General features: G+C 37.7%; 1 protein-coding gene across 7 annotated transcripts in view; it reads left to right on the top strand.

The window, feature by feature from the left end:
• NUP62CL (nucleoporin 62 C-terminal like) overlaps nt 1-17596 on the top strand; it is a 107077-nt gene that overhangs the window by 43165 nt on the left and 46316 nt on the right. For 4 of the 7 annotated variants that reach the window (XM_015127963.3, XM_077989568.1, XM_028842182.2 and 1 more), the window contains one exon: nt 16214-16318. The exons of 1 other annotated variant lie outside the window; for it this stretch is intronic. In XM_015127963.3, the coding sequence (XP_014983449.1) occupies nt 16214-16318 (105 nt within the window). Of the gene's footprint in view, nt 1-12280; nt 12402-16213; nt 16319-17596 lie in introns of all 7 variants that reach the window. 2 more of the 7 variants (XM_077989572.1, XM_077989570.1) reach the window with 1 other exon arrangement.

The raw sequence follows: 17596 nt of genomic DNA, 5'->3' as shown, positions 1-17596 counted from the left end.
AGTAGCTGGGATTACAGGCACTCACCACCACACCTGACTAATTTTTGTATTTTTAGTAGAGACGGAGTTTTACCATGTTGCTCAGGCTGGTCTCGAACTCCTGACCTTATGATCTGTCCACCTCGGCCTCCCAAAGTGCTGGGATTATAGCCGTCAGTCACCATGCCCGGCCTGATTCTCCCTTTCTTGATTCTTTCTGGCTTTGGTCCCACTCACTCCTTTTCCAATTTTGTAACTGCTAAAGTCTCTCACTGAAAATGAGCAATTTACAGTCTTCAGCAATATCACACTTTTAACATTTGAAGAATTGATCCTCGTTTTGGGATTAAAATAAAAACTTTTTCTAGGTCTTAAAATTAGATTCTGACCTTAAGGCTTTGAGAAGCTATAGTATGAAGGGGGAAAAAAGAACTTAATATGAAAGATAATCAGCAAATTATACTGCTTAAGATGTTTGATATGAACTTGAAACCAATGCACCATTTTCAGAAGCCCTATATTTTGTTTTGGCATAAGATGATTACCATTTGAAGTTTGATCCCTCTCTGTTTCCTCCAAAATGCCTGGGCTAACTTCACCTCTCCCTATCAATTTCTCTCTGGGAACAGAAACATTTAGAGTAAGACATTAGTAATTCAGTTTTTATTTCCAGAGTTGGCATGCATAACTATTACTGACAAATAGGGTCATTACTGTGCTTTGAGGCTTAGATTTTTCTACTTTCTTCTTGAGTACTTTTTCTGGAAGACTTTATATCTTGGTGGTGCAAGGGGTTTCTTCTGTGAATTTGTACTTCCTTTGCGTCTCTGCCTGTCTAATTAATGATGTGTTAAACAATCATATGTATTGCCAGAGGTTGCTATTTATAGAAATGGTTTTATAACATGACTGATCATATGTGAATTTTCAGGCCAGATCTCTCAGTCATAATGTTCTTGAGAAGGTTGAGTGCCTTCGTGGAACTTGATGATTGTCAAGTAACTAGGCAGTTTAGGGAAAATGTTGCCTCTAAAGAAGAATAGTCTATTTGCTTCTAAGAAACTAGGAACAATTTTTAATAAATTATATGGCTAAGCTTCTGTGCTAGTCACCTCTTGACAGTCATTTCTCAAAGTAAATGTGGGGGAATTAATCATTACTCTCAAAATCATTTATACTTTTGAGACAGAAATCCTTAAACATTATGCTGAAATGGCTTATAATAGGTACCCAGGCTTGAACTGATTTTGTTTCTGCCTTTTGACACACAGTAGATTTATCTTCCTAATGATGTGTTGCTTAAGCTAGTATTAAAATAGAAGAATTGTGTCCGGTTCCTTCACTTACTAGTTGCTTGACCCTAGGAAAGTTAGTGTCTCAGAGCCTCTGCTTCCTCGGCTATAGAATGGAGATCAAAATACCTTTTTGGTTTGTTGTTAGGTAATGAAGGTAAGGGATTTCAGTTTCAGTAAGTGCTTCCTTTTATCTTTTTCCCTTTTTATTACATAAGAGAGTCTAGAACTTGAGTGGTAAAGTGGTGTGTCCTGAAATGACCTACCATCATTTATTGATTCTAGATCAGGTTTCCTACTACCGAGAACACTCCCAGAATCAAGAAATAACAGTAGGTAGTACACAGAGCAGATAATTTGCATGCTGATACATGAACTAGATGAATAGTAATTTTTTAAAATTATAATTTGAAATCCAGTTTATGTTCACTGTCTGGGCCAGCTGATAGTGTGTCCAGAATTGGTTCCTTCCGGTGGATTCCTGGTCTCACTGACTTCAAGCATGAAACTGCGGACCCTCACAGTCAGTGTTATAGTTCTTTTTTTTTTTTTTTTTTTTTTTGAGACGGAGTCTAGCTCTGTCGCCCAGGCTGGAGTGCAGTGGCCGGATCTCAGCTCACTGCAAGCTCCGCCTCCCGGGTCTATGCCATTCTCCTGCCTCAGCCTCCCAAGTAGCTGGGACTATAGGCGCCCGCCACCTCGCCCGGCTAGTTTTTTGTATTTTTTTAGTAGAGACGGGGTTTCACCATGTTAGCCAGGCTGGTCTCGATCTCCTGACCTCGTGATCCGCCCATCTCGGCCTCCCAAAGTGCTGGGATTACAGGCTTGAGCCACCGCGCCCGGCCCAGTGTTATAGTTCTTAAAGATGGTGTGTCCGGAGATTGTTCCTTCAGATGTTCAGATGTGTCCAGAGTTTCCTCCTCATGGTGGGTTCGTGGTCTTGCTGACTTCAGGAGTGAAGTCGCAGACCCTCACAGTGAGTGTTACAGCTCTTAAAGGCAGCGTGTCGGGAGTTATTCATTCCTCCTGGTGGGTTTGTGGTCTCACTGGCTTCGGGAGTGAAGCTGCAGACCTCTGCGTTGAGTGTTACAGCTCATAAAGGTGGCACGTCCGGAGTTGTTCATTACTCCTGGTGGGTTCGTGGTCTTGCTGGCTTCAGGAGTGAAGCCGTGGACCTTCGTGGTGAGTGTTACAGCTCATAAAGGTAGTGCGGACCCAAAGAGCAAGCAGCAGCAAGATTTATTGCAAAGAGTGAAACAACAAAGCTTCCACAGCATGGAAGGGGACCCGAGTGGGTTGCTGCTGCTGGCTCTGGTGGCCAGCTTTTAGTCCCTTATTTGGCCCCGCCCACATCCTGCTGATTGTTCCATTTTATAAAGTGCTGATTGGTGCATTTACAAACCTTTAGCTAGACACAGCGCTGACTGGTGTGTTTTTACAGAGTGCTGATTGATATGTTTACAAACCTTTAGCTAGACACAGAGTGCTGATTGGTGCATTTACAATCCTTTAACTAGACAGAAAAGTTCTCCAGGTCCCCACCCAATTAGCTAGACACAGAGCGCTGATTGGTGCATTTTTACAGAGTGCTAATTGGTGCATTTACAAACCTTTAGCTAGACAGAAAAGTTCTCCAAGTCCCTACCCGACCCAGAATCCCAGCTGGCTTCACCTCTCAATAGTGCTCTATAATTATCTTTGATTTGCTGGTTCTTCACCAGCAGTGAGGATAACCCCAGCATTATATTTTGGAAAGCTTTCACATAGCACTTTACATAAAATTAAATTAGACAAGGTAATATATGTGAAGAGTCCTTTGCAAACTTATTTTTAAAATAATATTTTGGTTATTCACTTAATGGAACCGTGAGAATTTTAGAAGTGAGGAAACCGAGGCTTCAAATGCATTTAAATGACTAGAACAGTCTAGTGGGCATCAACACTCATTCAGTTATTTTCTTTCTCTCCAGCCATTTAGTTAATGCAGTAAGCCCCATTTAGATTGGACTGCCAGGTGGGGAACATTCTACTCATTTCTAGTAGCCCTTCCAGTGAGCTCTGATGATTTTTGGGGGCCTAGTGGGCTTTCTGCTGAGGGCCTTTATCATCTAGTATTTCTTTGTTTGAATATGTGTGCTTGCATTGAGTCACCCAAGCAAGACTAAGCTGGGCTCAACATACAAAGCTGTAGTTTTGTCAGCTTTAAGCTCCTGTAGTTAGGCAGTGTGGATAAGGATAGGTTACTTAGAAGAGGAAGAGAGGTTGTCTGGAGAAACCCAACAAGGCAGAGATAGAGTATTCCTATTGATTGCCACAGATAGGGAGTACAGAGCTGTTTCCTATTTTTTAATAAAGTAATGATAGGCATAGGGAAGCTAAAGTGTGCTAAGTTCCTGTTTGTTAAAAAAGGATAGGGAATACTGATTAATTTCAGACTTTGTTTTAAAAAATATAAATTTAAGTCTGTGTTAAAAGAAATAATTCACCTTTCTGTGTAAAAGCCCGTTCAAGGGTCACATCAAATGTGTTTCTCGGTTTTTTCTCTTTTTTTGGAGACAGAGTCTCGCTCTGTCGCCAGGTTGGAGTGCAGTGGCACGATCTTGGCTCACTGCAACCTCCACCTCCTGGGTTCAAGTGATTCTCCTGCCTCAGCCTCCTGAGTAGCTGGGATTACAGGCGCATGCCACTATGCCCAGCTAATTTTGTATTTTTAGTAGAGAAAGGGTTTCACCATATTGGCCAGGCTGGTCTCGAACTCCTGACCTCAAGTGATCTGCCCACGTCGGCTCCCAAAGTGCTGGGATTACAGGAGTGAGCCACCATGCCCAGCTCGAAAAGTATGTGTTTTTTTTTTACTACTATATAATTCATCCATGTAACCAAAAACCACTTGTACCCCAAACGCTATTGACATTTTTTTAAAGTAGTAGATATGTAGGATGAACAAGTCTAGAGATCTAATATATAACATCATGAGGATTATAGTTAACAAAATTGTGCTGTATTAAGAGTATCTGCAAAACTGAGTAGATTTTTGCTGTTACACAAAAAATGGATAATTATGTAAGATGATGGGTATGTTAATTTGCTTAACTATAGTAACTATTTTATTATTTATATGTATCCCATAACATTAGGTTGAATATATTAAATATACCCAATAAATTGATTTTTAAAAGCAAAAAGTATGTGTATTCTGCTTTGTTGGGTGAAGTGTTCTATAAATATCAATTAGATCCTGAAGGTTCATGATGCTTTTGAGTTCTTCTGTATCCTTGCTAATTTTCTGATAAGTTCTATCAGTTGGTAAGATAGGGGTATTGAAATCTCTAACTGTGTAATAGTGAATTTCTCTGTAAGTTTCATCAGTTTTTGCTTTACATATTTGGAAGCTCTGTTGTTTGGTTCATACACATATGATTACTAAGACTTTTTAGAGCATTGGCCCTCTTATCATTGTGTAAATATCCTCCTCTGTCTATGGTAATTTTCTTTGTTCTGAAGTCTATTTTGTCTGCTAATGATATATCTACTCCCTACTCTCTTTTGTTTAATGTTGCATGGTATATTTTTTTCCTATCTTTTTACTCAACTTGCCTATATCATTACTTCTGAAGTGACTTTCTTACAGACAACATACAGTTGAGTTGTGTTTTTAATTCCCTGTACCAATTTTTAATTGGTATGTATAGGCCATTTACATGTACTATAATTATTGTATTGCTGTATTAGGGCTTAAGTCTGTCATTTTTTAAATTACGATTTTCATTTCTCTGTTTTCCATTTCTGCCTTCCTATTGGTTATTTGAACATTTTTTAGAATTCCATTTTGATTTGTCTATAGTGTTTTTGAGAGTATCTTTTTGTATAGCTTTTACGGTCACCCTAGATATTATATACAGTATATATATCTTATCACAGTCTACTGGCATTGCTGTTTTACCAGTTTGAGTGAAGTCTAAAAATTGTTCCTCCCTGTATGTCCCTTAACCCTTCTCCATTTGTAATGTAATTGTCTTAAATATTTCCTCTACATATATTTAGAGCCATATCAGATAGGTTTATAATTTTTGCTTCAGCTTTCAAACATAATTAAAAAAACTGAAAGTAAGAAGGAAAGCCTATTATATTTACCCATATTTTTGCTTTTATTTGTTGTTTTTTACTTCCCGAGGTTCCAAGATTCCTTCTTTTATAACTTCCTTCCTGTTTTAATAACTTCCTTTAGCCATTTTTTTTTTTTTTTTTTTGAGACGGAGTCTCACTGTGTCGCCCAGGCTGGAGTGCAGTGGTGCGATCTCGGCTCACTGCAAGCTGTGCCTCCGAGGTTCACGCCATTCTCCTGCCTCAGCCTCCCGAGTAGCTGGGACTACTTTTAGGGTAGTCTATTGGCAACAGATTTTCTGAGCTTTCCTTCATCTCTCAATGCCTTGATTTCCTCTCTTTTTTCTGGAGGATATTTTCGTTTGCTCTGAGTTAACAGTTCTTTCAGCACTTGAAAAGTATTGGGCTACTTCTTTCTTGCTTTCCTGCTGTCTGATGAGAAATCCTCTGTCATTCAAATAGTCTTTTCTCTCTTGGTTAGATGCCATTTTTCTCTTACTGCTTTCAAGTTTTTTTCTTTGTCTTTAGTTTTCAGAAGTTTAATTGTTATGTGTCTTTGTGTAAATTTCTTTGTGTTTATCCTTTTTGGGTTCGCTCTGCTTCTTGAGTCTGTTCATTTATGCCTCTTTCCAAATTTGGGACATTTTCACCTATTTTTTCTATCAGCTATTATTTACTTTTTAGCGCTACCCTCTTTCTCTTCTTGTCTTTGATGACATGAAAGTTAAGTTCTTGCTTATAGTCCAACAGGACCTGATGCTCTGTTAATTTTTTTTCAGTCTATTTTTCCCTGTTGTTTGGATTGGATAATTTCTATTATTCTATAATCCTGTTCACTGATTCTTATTTCTATACTCTCCTTCTATTCTACTACTGGTTCCTTCTACCAACCTTTGCATTTCTTCTATTACAAATTTTTCATTCTAAAATTTTTGCTTGGTTCTTTATAACTTCTCTTTCTTTACCAAGAGTTTCCTTCTTTCTTTCTTTCTTTCTTTCTTTCTTTCTTTCTTTCTTTCTTTCTTTCTTTCTTTCTTTCTTTCTCTTTCTTTCTTTCTCTTTTTCTTTCTCTTTCTCTCTCTCTCTTTCTTTCTCCTTCCTTCTTTCTTTCTTTCTTTCTCCTTCCTTCCTTCTTTCTCTCTCTCTCTCTCTGTCTCTCTCTCTCTTTCTTTCTTCTCTTTTTTTGTGCTGAGGCAGTTTTTTTCATTTGTTTGAAGTGTGTTTATAATTGTTTGTTGATGAATTTGTTTTACATGAATTCTTTAAAATCTTTGTGATTTTTAAATTGAAACCTAGATATGTTCATACTATGTTATGAGACTCTGGATCTGATTTAAACCTTTTGCTTTGGCTGACTTTATTTGACATTGTTCTGGCAGTAAAAATGCTGCCTTTTTACTGCAGAATGGGAGTAGGACTTCAGTTTCCATATGTGGTCTCAGTGGACACCAGAAATGAGGATCTCCAAGTTACCGCTAGGTGGAGTGGGGATTCCTGCCCCCAATATGGTTTCTACTGACAAGGTGAGAATGGAGTTCATTAACTGCTGGCAGGGATGAAAAACCTGGCTTCGAATTTGGCCTTCTTTGACACCACCCTGGTGAGGGTGTTGGGATGCCATTTTATAGCCTCACAAGGGTGGGTGTCTAGGCTGTCCACTTGGTGTTTGCTGGCCTGAGTGCAGATAGGACCACAGATTTTTCTCTGGTGGTTGGTTATAGTTAGAGTGATTATCGTCTAAAAGTTTTCTGAGTTGCTAGGCTGCCCTTCCTTGCCCTTTGTCTAAAAAAGCAGACCTTTTTGTTAGGACTTTTTGAAAAATTTATACCCATTGTCATTTCTGGGTTGCCAGCCTGTTCAACTCCAAGCCTGGGAAATATGAGGCAAAAAGAAAACCTAGGGAACTCACCACCATATTGTTCCTTTGGTCTTGGAATCCCTAGCCAGTTTGCCTTCTTCTCTCTACCTTTCAGGATCTTCTTAGGTTTATTTATTTTTTATCTTATTTTACTTCTCTCTCTCTCTCTCTCTCTTTTTTTTTAAGAAATAGAGCCAGAGTCTCATTATGTTGCTCAGGCTGGTTTTGAACTCTTGAGATCAAGTGATCCTCCCACCTCAGCCTCCCAAAGTGCTAGGATTACAGGTGTGAGCCACCACTCCTGGGCTTCTTACGTCTATTTTATACATAATGTCCTGGGGTTTTAGTTATATTTAGGGGGAAGAAGAGGGAGAAGTACAGCTACTCCGTCTGCCCTGAAATGGAAGTCCTTGAGATTTTAATTAATTAGAGACACGGTCTCACTCTGCTGCCCAGGCTGGAGTGCAGTGACACAATCACAGCTTACTGCAGCCTCAAACTCCTGGGCTCAGGTGATTGTCTTGTCTCAGCCTCTCGAGTAGCTAGGACTGCAGGCACATGCTGCCATGCCTGGCTAATATTTTTCTTTTTAGAGACAGGGTCTTGCTATGTTGCCCAGGCTGGTCTTGAACTCCTGGCCTCAAATGATCCTCCCTCCTTGGCCTCCCAATGCACTGGGATTACAGGCATGAGCCACCACACCTAGCCTAAGATTTTAGTTATTATGTTGTCAAAACTTTCATTTTTTAGGGGTTCTCTCAAAGCTTATTTATGTAGGCCTTTCCATCTCAATATTCTTATTTTTTTGGTTATTTTGTGTTTTATATTTTTAAGAATCTTAATTTTTTTCCCCGTAAGTGATTAGTGAATTGAACTATTGTATTTTGTTAAATAGACATCCTTTCATTAGTTGAAATTGCTGCCTTCCTGATACACCAAATTATTGTTTGACTTGGCTTGAGTCTGCTTCTAGACTTTCTATTCTGTTCTGTTGATCTCTTTTTCTTATTCTAGTATCACCATTTTTGTTACTGTAGCATGCCCCCCTATCTTGTAGTGTAAGGCCACTACCTCTATTCTCTTTTTAAAAAATTGCTATTTTCTATGTCCTACTATTTATTAAGATAGTTGGCATTTTCTTAAGTTCTTAAACATAAAGGAATTAAGGCTGATTTGGGGATCCTTATAGCACTAGATGGAGGAAATTGTGATATTGAACCCTTCTTCTAGTTCAGTAGTTCTCAACTGGAGACAGTTGGCCCCACCATGGGTGAATTTTGACCAAATCTGGAGACATTTTTGGTTGTCAAGACTAGGGAGATGCTACTGGCGTGAGAGCCCAGGGATGCTGCTGAACATCCTACAGCGCACAGTTCAGTCCCCCACAGCAAAGACTTATTTCGTAATGTCGAACAACTCTGATCTTGTCCTATGATTAGGAAGCTAAGATTTTTGGCTTTTAAATCCTTTTCTAAGATTCATTTAACTTGAAAGCAAATCATATTAAGTGGTATTTGCTCCCCTAGTTATCTTTAGGTATGTGATTTAAGGTCAGGCCCCTGAAATTATGCCAGTATCTGGGACAAATGATCAAGATTTTAAAATATGGGCATAAATCAAGTGTAAATTTAATTAGAGATAGTGAAGAGGTTTCAGTAATATGACCAGTTACAAAATAAATAATACAAAAATCAATAGCTTTCCCATGTTTAAGCAATAGCAGTTGGGAAATATAATGGAGAAAGGTCTAATTAACAATTTCAGCCAAAAGAATGAGATGCATAGGAGTAAACTTTTAAAAATGTGCATGACTTAGATGAAGCAAACCACAAAATTTTACTGATGAATGTAAAAGAGGATGTGAATAAATGAAAAGACCCACTGAATGCTCAGACCCTATAAGATAAGGATGTCATTTATCTTTGAATTAATCTATACATTTAATGCAATTCTTGTAAAACCATAATGGGAATCATTGGGGGAAGGAAAGGAAGGAAGGACTTGACAAGATTTCAGAGTTTATATGGGGGAATAAATGAATGAGACTAGCCACCTCTTTTTTTTTTTTTTTTAAGGAAAGTAATGAGAACTTGCAAGAAAACATGTGAAAATTATTATAAATTTATTCTTTTCCTGTAAATTTAAAATATTATGTAACATAAAAAAATAATTCTAGTGCTATGGAACAGGGATAGAAAGAAAAATCAGTGAAATATTTTATAGTACCATACAGAAACAAACCTGTGCTTGTGAAGGTGACATTTCAAATTTGTGAGATAGAGAATACAGTAGTGAATAAATGAATTGCAGTAGCTGGCTAACCAGTTATTGGGGGTAAGGTAGAAAGTAAAACCATAGCCAGGCTCATGGCTCATGCCTGTAATCCCAGCATTTTGGGAGGGCATGGTGGGTGGATGACTTGAGGTCAGGAGTTCAAGACCAGCCTGGCCAACATGGTGAAACCCCGTCACTACAAAAAAAAAAAAAAAAAAAAAAAAAAGCTGGGCATTGTGGTGCATGCCTGTAGTCCCAGCTACTAGGGAGGCTGAGGCAGGAGAATCACTTGAACCCAGGAGGCGGAGGTTGCAGTGAGCCGAGATCGTGCCACTGCACCACTCCAGCTGGGTGACAAAGCGAGACTCCGACTCAAAAAAAAAAAAAATAAATAAAAGCGAAACCATAAATTTTTTTTAAAGCACAGGTGAATATGAAAATATGTAAATAATATTTCTGGAGTTGAGATAAGCATTTCTATAGGAGTTTAAAATAATATAGTCAAATGGTTCAAAAATAAAACTATAAATAGCACAAATAGGTATATTATTCCCCATCTGCATCTTTATTACCCCTGCCCCCTTCCCATACTCAGTTAACCACTGTAATTGTATATGTCTTTCCAGAGCTTCTTCATGAGTTTGTTGAGAAATAAAAATACGTATTCTTAGTCCTCTGCCTTTTTTGATATAAATAGTATACTCTATACACTATTCTATACCTTGCTTTTTAAACTTAAAAACTTTATACGCTTATTTTATACATTTGGAATGTCTTCACATTAGTCAGTACATAGAGAGCTTCCTCAGTATGTTTTTCCTCAGTATTTTTTATAGGATCATAGTATTCCATGCTCTGGATGTGCTATAATTTATATATCCAGTCCCTTGCTGATGGCCATTTGGGTTGTTTACATAATCCTTTACTAATGCAAACAGTGATGCAATTGGTATCATTTTATGTGTCATTTTACAGGTATGCAAGTATATTTTTGGGGCTAAATTTCCAGAAAAAGTATGGCTGTTTCAAAAGATAGATGCGTTTGTAATTTTTAAAACATTGACCACTTGTTTCCCATAGTTGTACCAATTTATTCCCCCACTTGGAACCTGTGAGGCTGCCTGCTTCTTTATAGTGTCCTTAACAGAGTGTGTTTAGTTTTTGACTTATTGTCATTTGTTAAATGAAATTATTCTCAATGTAGTTATAATTCGCAATTTTCTCTTAAAAATTAGGTTGAGCACCTTTTCATATGTTTAAGAGAAAAGTCTTTTTAAACATGATATGAAGACACAGACTATTATATGGAGACATAGACCAGAAAAAAACTGTTGGCAAGATTTGACTACATAAAAATAAAATAAAAACTGAATGACAAACTGGGGTAGAGGAATTATTGCAACATATGACAAAATAAATAGCCTTGATATACACTTTTATTAAAAATCAGTAATAGCGTTGGTAGGAATGTAAATTGTCTCAATTTCTATGGAAAACAATATGGAGATTTCTCAGATAATTAAAAATAGAACCACCTTTTGATTTAGCAATTCCACTGCTGGATATCTACACAAAGGAAAAGAAACCAGTATATAAAAAAGACATCTGCACTTATATGTTTATTGCAGCACTGTTCACAATGGCAAAGTCATGAAATCAACCTAAATGTCCATAAGTGGTTGATTGGACTATGCGGCCGTAAAAAGAATGAAATCATATCCTTTGCGATATCCTGGATGGAGCCAGAGGCCTAACTAAGTGAAGTAACTCAGAAAAAGACAATCAAATATCACATGTTCTCATGTATAAGTGGGAGCTAAACAGTAGGTACACATGGACGTTAAGATGAAAATAATAAACACTAGGGACTCCAAAGAGAGAGAGTTGGGGGTGGGGGTAAAGGTTGAAAAATTATCTATTGGGTACTGTGTTCACTATTTGGCTGATGGGTATACTAGAAGCCCAACCCCCACTATTATGCACTATTATGCAATATATCTATGTAATTTTAAAATAAAATTTGAAAATATCAGTAATAAGACAGTATTCTTTGATGTGAAAATGGGCAGGTGACATGAATAGGCAATTTCAAATGAAAAAAATTGAAGTACCGATGAAACCCATATTCAAAATTCAACCTCATTGTTCAGTTCCCACCTGTGAGTGAGAACATTCGGTGTTTGGTTTTCTGTTCTTGTGATAGTTTGCTGAGAATGATGGTTTCCAGCTGCATCCATGTCCCTACAAAGGACACAAACTCATCCTTTTTTATGGCTGCATAGTATTCCATGGTGTATATGTGCCACATTTTCTTAATCCAGTCTGTCACTGATGGACATTTGGGTTGATTCCAAGTCTTTGCTATTGTGAATAGTGCCGCAATGAACATACGTGTGCATGTGTCTTTATAGCAGCATGATTTATAATCCTTTGGGTATCGGGAAGGGGAACATCATACACTGGAGCCTATCATGGGGAGGGGGGAGGCGGGAGGGATTGCATTGGGAGTTATACCTGATGTAAATGACGAGTTGATGGGTGCTGATGAGTTGATGGGTGCTGATGAGTTGATGGGTGCAGCATGCCAACATGGCACAAGTACACATATGTAACAAACCTGCACGTTATGCATATGTACCCTAGAACTTAAAGTATAATAATAATAAAAAAAAAATTCAACCTCTCAGATAGGTAATGAATTGTAAATATAAATGCCTTCGCTATACAATTGGTTATTTCTTTCTTCCTTTTTTTTTTTTTTTTTTTTTTTTAGATGGAGTCTTGCTTTGTCGCCAGGCTGGAGTGCAGTGGCGCAATCTTGGCTCAGTGCAACCTCCGCCTCCTGGGTTCAAGTGATTCTCCTGCCTCGGCCTCCTGAGTAGCTGGGACTACAGGCATGCACCACTACACCCCGCTAATTTATTTTTTATTTTTAGTAGAGACGGGGTTTCACCATGTTGGCCAGGATGGTCTCTATCTCTTGACCTCTATCCTCCCGACTTGGCCTCCCAAAGTACAATTGGTTATTTCTCTGAAGTATACATATGATTCTTCTCCTAAATGAAACATAGGAGTATTGCGCTGTATAAATTTTAAGTAGTTTTTGTATGTGGTAAAGTTTCCAATTCCTTCCCCATATCTCCTTTCTGTCTCTTTCACCCCCAGAGGACCTAGATGTTTTGGATAGCAGAATCTTACATCATTTGTCACCATGACAGTTGAATGCAGGCAATAATAGATGCAAGTACAGTTACTTATTAAGCACCTTTTCCTTTTAAAGGTGAAATAGAATATCTGTAATTGTGTGTTAGAGTCTAGAAAAAGTTGGTTCAATTCAGCAGAAACACTTATTGAACGATTACTATTATGTGCCATGTGCATTGATCTGTAGTGGGGATGAAAAGATATGAAATTTGCTTTCAAGTAACTCATTAATCTTATTTGTGTTGTTATGCATTAATTTATTCTTATAGTTTTCTTTTTAAAGAGGCAGGTAATCTGTTTTCTGAAAATTTATTCCAGACCTTCATTTATTCTTTACGTACTGTACAGTTCACCCGTTTAAAATGTACAGTTCAGTGATTCACAGAGCTATGCAGCCACCATTACAACAGGCCATATTAGAATATTTTCATCATCCCCAAAATAAACTCTCTACCCATTAGCAGTCATTGCCTATTCCTCCTTTTTCCCAGTCCTTGGCAACCACTAATCTACATTTTGTCTCTGTAATGGAATCATATATTTTTAATAAATGGAATAATATATTATTCGGTCTTTTATGACTAGCTTCTTTCACTTAGCATGCTTTCAAAACTCATTCATGTGGTAGCATGTATTACTACTTTTTCTTTTACGGCAAGTACAATTCTATTGCATGGATACGCTGTATTTTATTCATCTATTCATCAGTTAATAGGCATTTGGGTTTCTCCCTCTTGTCTGTTTTGAATAATACTGCCATGAATATTCACATATATGTTTTTGTGTGAATATATGTTTCATCTCTTTTTAGCATATATATATATATCCCTAAGAGTAGAATTGCTGGGTCATACGGTAACACTATGTTAGCGCTTTGAGGAAATGCCAGTTTTCCAAAAAGGTACAGCATTTTACATTTCCAACAGCAGTGTAAAAAAATTCCAATTTCTCCACGTCCTCATCAACACTTGATCTATCTTTTTGATTATAGCCATCCTAATGGGTATAATGCAGTATCTCATTGTGGCTTTGATTTGCAATTCCCTAATGACTAAGGATAGTGAGCATGTTTTCATGTGCTTTCTTGGCCATTTGTATCAGCAATTTTGTGTCTTTCTGACCATTCTCTTGTAGTCACATCTACCTCTGACCACATCCTGGAAAGGTTCTCTACTTTAAAGGATTGAGGTCATTAAATTTTCTCACTTGGATAATTCAGGATATCTCAAGGTATTTAACCTTAATCTCATCTGTAAAGTCCCTTTTATCAAGTAAGGCAATATGTTCACAGGTTCTGGGTATTAGGCCATCTTTGGGGACCAGTTTTCTGTCTCTCACACCATATTAACAATAGTAAGTCTTTTGATCCGTAAACATGATATCTTTTTATTTATTTAGAACATCTTTAATTTCTTCAAATGATGTTTCATATTTTTGTGTACATTATGTAATTTAAAAATTGTCCTTGAGTATTTCTTTGTGAGCAATCATAAATGGAATTATATTCTTACTTTCTTTCATTTTGTATTGTTCATTGTTATAATATAGAAATGTAATTTATTTTTGTATATTAATCTTGTATCCTGCAACCTTACAGAACTTGTTTATTGTTCTAGTAGATTTTTTATTTTTTAGAATTTTCTGTGTTCATGATCATGTCATCTATGAATAGAGATAGTTTTACTTCTTTCTTTTCAATCCACATGCGTTTTATTTCTTTTTCCTGCCTATTGTCCTGGCTAGAATTTTCAATGTATTGTTGAATCGAAGTGGTTAGAGCAGACATCCTTGTTTTGTTTCTGATGGTAGTGGGAAAGTATTTAGTCTTTCTCCATTAAGTGTGATGTTACTATAGCTTATTCATTAGTGCCCTTTATCCTGTTTAGGAAGCTCCCTTCTCTTCCTAATTTGTTGAGTGTTTGTGCCATGAAAGGGTATTGGATTTTATCAAATGCTTTTACTGCTTCTATTGAGATGATAATGTGTTTTTTTTAATAATAGCATAATTGAGGTATAATTCACATATCTTAAAATTCACCATTTTTAAGTATACAATTCAGTGGTTTTTAATATAGTCACATAGTGTACAACTATCACCACTATGTAATTTGAGAACATTCTCATCGCCCTCCCACAAAAAACCCTATACCCATTAGCAGTCACTCCCCATTACCTACTCCTTCCAGCCCCTGGGAATCATTAATATACTTTCTGTCTATGAATTTGCCTATTCTGGACATTTCATATAAATAGAATTTCACAATATGAAGCTTTTTGTTTGTTTGTTTGTTTGGTCTGGCTTCTTACATTTAGCATAATGTTTTCAAGATTCATTCATGTTGTAGTGTACATCAGTACTTAACTCTTCTGATTTCAGGACAGCCCTTTTCAGCTTTCTTTTCCCCTGGTTATCGCTGATAAACTAGCCGACTTACACCCTAAATTATTTTTCTCATAAAGCTCCCTGCCTCCTCTTAATTGTTTACCTCCCAAATCTCCATTTTTTAGAGTAAGGTTTTGGACTTGAATGTCCTCACACTCTGTTTCAATAAAGTCGGTTCTTTTGGGGATGGCTTGGGAGCTCTCTGTTCTTATGAATGGTCTTTATCCCTGGGCAGAATCGTTCAGCCAGTGCTTTGGGTACTGGGCAGTGACAGTAGCCACTGGTCTTCCTGCTTACCTCTTCAGGTGTGGACCTTAACCCTGCAAGTGAACTGGGCTGGGATAATCAGGGTGAGGGTGATTGGGGCCTCAGTATTCTCAGCCTTCTCTGCTTGGGGTTGAGTCTCCACCCTGTGAGTAAAGGAAGGGAGCCCTTGAACTCTTGGCTATACTCAACAGGAATTTCGCCCCTTCAACTCTGTGTTGGAAGTGATAAGAAATGCTTTGTCTCTCCCATTGGGATACTCTATTCCTTGATTGGGAGCTGGGGGCAGAGGGAGTCCAGTTTTGGCTACCCCTCCCTGGGGAGTAGCTTCTGTCAAGGTAGACAAGGGGATGGTGAAAGGAAAGGAGTGCTTTGTGGCTCATATGCCATAGACTGTCACTGTTAGATTACTGAGTTTTAGCAGATTTTCTTGAATAAATGTTTCTTCATTTGCTATGGGCTCTTAGAACAATTTCTAGCCATTTCCAATTTAAAGAAAAAAAAAACAACTTTTTGCTGGAACTTTTTGCTGGTTATGGATTTACTTGGAACAGGTTCATGGGACTTTTTATGCTGCAGTTCTGGAAGTGGATCCCCCCTCTTAGGACTTCTTTTCAGTAAAGTAGAATTTCTTTGTTATGATGGTGCTAGAAGACTGACTATACTAAAGTAGTACCAATGAACTGTTTTTTTAATCAAGCTTCTTACTCTGTCTTATTGATTAGGTTTCAGGATACCTGCTTTTCCTTGCTTTGTTTTTATTTCTCCATATTGATGAACCTTGTTATAATGGTGTTTTACTTTTAAAAATTATTTTTAGTGACATATTTTTCCGTTTGTTACTTTGATTTTTAGGTTTGGCTCCAGCAGCTGCTGTTGCCACCACCACTAGTTCAAGCACCATGCAGTTTACCTCAATATCAAATGCTTTGACCTCCACTGCTGCTATTGGGCTCTCATGTAAGTTACTAATTCCAAAGAAAATACTGTAATTTCTCATGAGGCCACCTGACTCAATTTGCCAGTATATGCTACAGATCTCCTGTGTCTCAGAAATTATCATTATTCTTGAACCCATTTATAATTGCTGATATCAATAGTAGCTTTGCTTAAGAACCTAATTCTCATGGCTTTAGCTGTGAATTTTTTTTATGTTAACATGGTTATTATAGCTTAAAATGCTAACTTTAAGCATATAATTCATTAATATTGTGATGCTTTGAAACAACTTCTTGAAGCTATTAACAGTAGGGAGAGTGGGAGTTTTGCCAAGTATTTCTGAAGGGAAGAAGTCCTTATCCATGTGACTAAGATAAAATGGGAAATAAATGTTGGAGCCTTCCTATAGTGTGTTTTTCCATACCGACCTGGTTTGTGGTCCTTACATTTTACCTATCAGAAGTGGAACATGACAAAGGGCCAGCTGTAGTTTTGGGGTTCTAATTGACATTGTGTGATGCCTTGTGACCTCTCCTCTTGAAGAGGACCATCTATCTGGATGCTTTGAGCTGAGATGTGAGACATTATCTTGTAACCTCAACTTCTTTGTTACACATTTTCCATTAGTATAGTAATAGCAAATGTTGGAAATATTGAATTCAGGCCAGGCTCAGTGGCTCATGCCTGTAATCCTAGCATTTTGGGAGGCCATGGCAGGTGGATTGCTCGAGCCCAGGCGTTTGAGACCAGCCTGGGCAACATGGCGAAACCCTATCTCTACAAAAAATACAAAAATTTGCCGGACATAGTGGTGCGTGCCTTGTAGTCCTGGCTACTGGGGAGGCTGAGGTGGGAGGACTGCTTGAGCCCAGGAGGTCAAGGCTGCAGTGAGCCAAGATTGCACCACTGCACTCCAGCCTGGGTGACATAGTAAGACCCTGTCAAACAAAAATAAAGGAAAGAAAGGAAGAAAGAAAGAGAGAGAGGGAGGGAGGGAGAGAGAGAGAGAAAGAAAGAGAAAGAAAAAAGAAAGAAAGAAAAAGAAAGAAAGAAAGAAAGAAAGAAAGAAAGAAAGAAAGAAAGAAAGAAAGAAAGAAAGAAAGAAAAAGAAAGTTGTAGGTCTTAGGCAATTTTTTCTTACAGGTCTCTATAAACTGACTTCTTTCAAAGTTTCTTCTTCACAATATCATAATGTTCATCATTAAATTTTGTTGTATCTTAGCTGTAATAGCCCCCCTCCCCAGCTCTATGACAGTAAGATTGTCTCCATTCCTGGGAATAAAACTAGCCAGAAAATGT

The sequence above is a fragment of the Macaca mulatta genome, chromosome X (genome assembly GCF_049350105.2).
Source record: "Macaca mulatta isolate MMU2019108-1 chromosome X, T2T-MMU8v2.0, whole genome shotgun sequence".
NCBI classification, from domain to species: Eukaryota; Metazoa; Chordata; class Mammalia; order Primates; family Cercopithecidae; genus Macaca; species Macaca mulatta.
This window is presented reverse-complemented; position numbering and strand designations above follow the sequence as displayed.